This window comes from Pterocles gutturalis, unplaced genomic scaffold, assembly GCF_000699245.1.
Source record: "Pterocles gutturalis isolate BGI_N339 unplaced genomic scaffold, ASM69924v1 scaffold31452, whole genome shotgun sequence".
NCBI lineage: Eukaryota > Metazoa > Chordata > Aves > Pterocliformes > Pteroclidae > Pterocles > Pterocles gutturalis.
Window position 1 is genome coordinate 130 of NW_010111188.1, and position 1,071 is coordinate 1,200.

General features: G+C 61.9%; 1 protein-coding gene across 1 annotated transcript in view; it reads right to left on the reverse strand.

The window, feature by feature from the left end:
* Positions 1-225: 225 nt before the first annotated feature.
* ZNRF1 (zinc and ring finger 1, E3 ubiquitin protein ligase) overlaps positions 226-1,071 on the reverse strand; it is a gene marked incomplete at its 5' end in the record, with an annotated part of 1,024 nt that continues 178 nt past the window's right edge. Inside the window, 2 exons of the mRNA XM_010073668.1 lie at positions 226-283; positions 388-493. Coding sequence (XP_010071970.1) covers positions 226-283; positions 388-493 — 164 coding nt within the window. The remainder of the gene's footprint in view (positions 284-387; positions 494-1,071) is intronic.

Here is a 1,071-nt window from a genome sequence, read left to right on the forward strand (position 1 = left end):
AAACTCCAGGTGGGGCGGGGGGACGGGGAGAGGAGGTACAGCAGGTATAGCAAGGTGCCCTGCAAAAGCAGAGAGAGACAATCCCAGGTGAGGAGCAGGAGCCACAGCCACCCCATCCCACCCCATCCCACCCTCCTGGCACAGGACTGAAGCCCAGACTGGGTAAATCAAATATGAACAACGCAGGCTTACCTTAGAGAGAAGTCAGCAAGCACGCCCAGCGGGTCAATCAGAAGGATGCTCCGGGCAAGATCTGTTCACTTCAAACCATGAATCTATACAGCTGCAGAGAGGAGAGTGTGTTGCTCTTGTGCCACCAAGCCTGGGGACATCCCCATCTGTCCCCCTGCCCCTTGCCCGGCTGTGTCCCCTCACAGGCAGCGGTACCTTTTGTGATAAATGCAGAGGCAGGGCAGCCTGGCTATCGTATCCCCCTGCAGCAGCTCCTCCAGGCAGATAACACACTCGCCGGCGTCCTTGGTCAGCACGTCATCTGGGAGGGGAGGAGAGGGAGGCGGTGAGACGCAGGCCATCGTGGTGTCCCCCTTCCTGGGATGAAGGGGACCTCCGTGGAGGCACCCAGGACGGGGCAGCCGAATGACAGCACCACCACCAAACGCTGGCAGGAGGCTCAGGTGGAGGCACAGGGATAGATGGGGCTGGGATGGCTGCAGCAAACACAACCCCTACCCCTGGCTTCCAAAAAAGCACCATTGAGGAGGGGGAGGAGAGAGGATGGGAGATGCAGGAGCTCGCAGAGCCTGGGCTCAGCCTGGTAAGGAGGGGAGGAAGGCAACAACCCTCCGGAGGGGCAGCCCAGGAGGACACGTCCCCGATGCTGGCCAGGCAGGACGCACAGTCAGGACGGCTCCCTCCGGCACGGCACACCGTGGTGAGCAATACAGGGAGGGGGCTGTGTGCCAAAGGGTCCCAAGGCAAAAGCAGCGGGGCAAAGCCGTGCCGGGGGAGCGGAGCAGAACAGGGACCACGAGCTGCACGGATCCACTGGAGCACAGCCCTCTTGGCAAGCCCAGCCAAGCCACCTGCCTGCACAGCCTGCGGCAAGTGTTT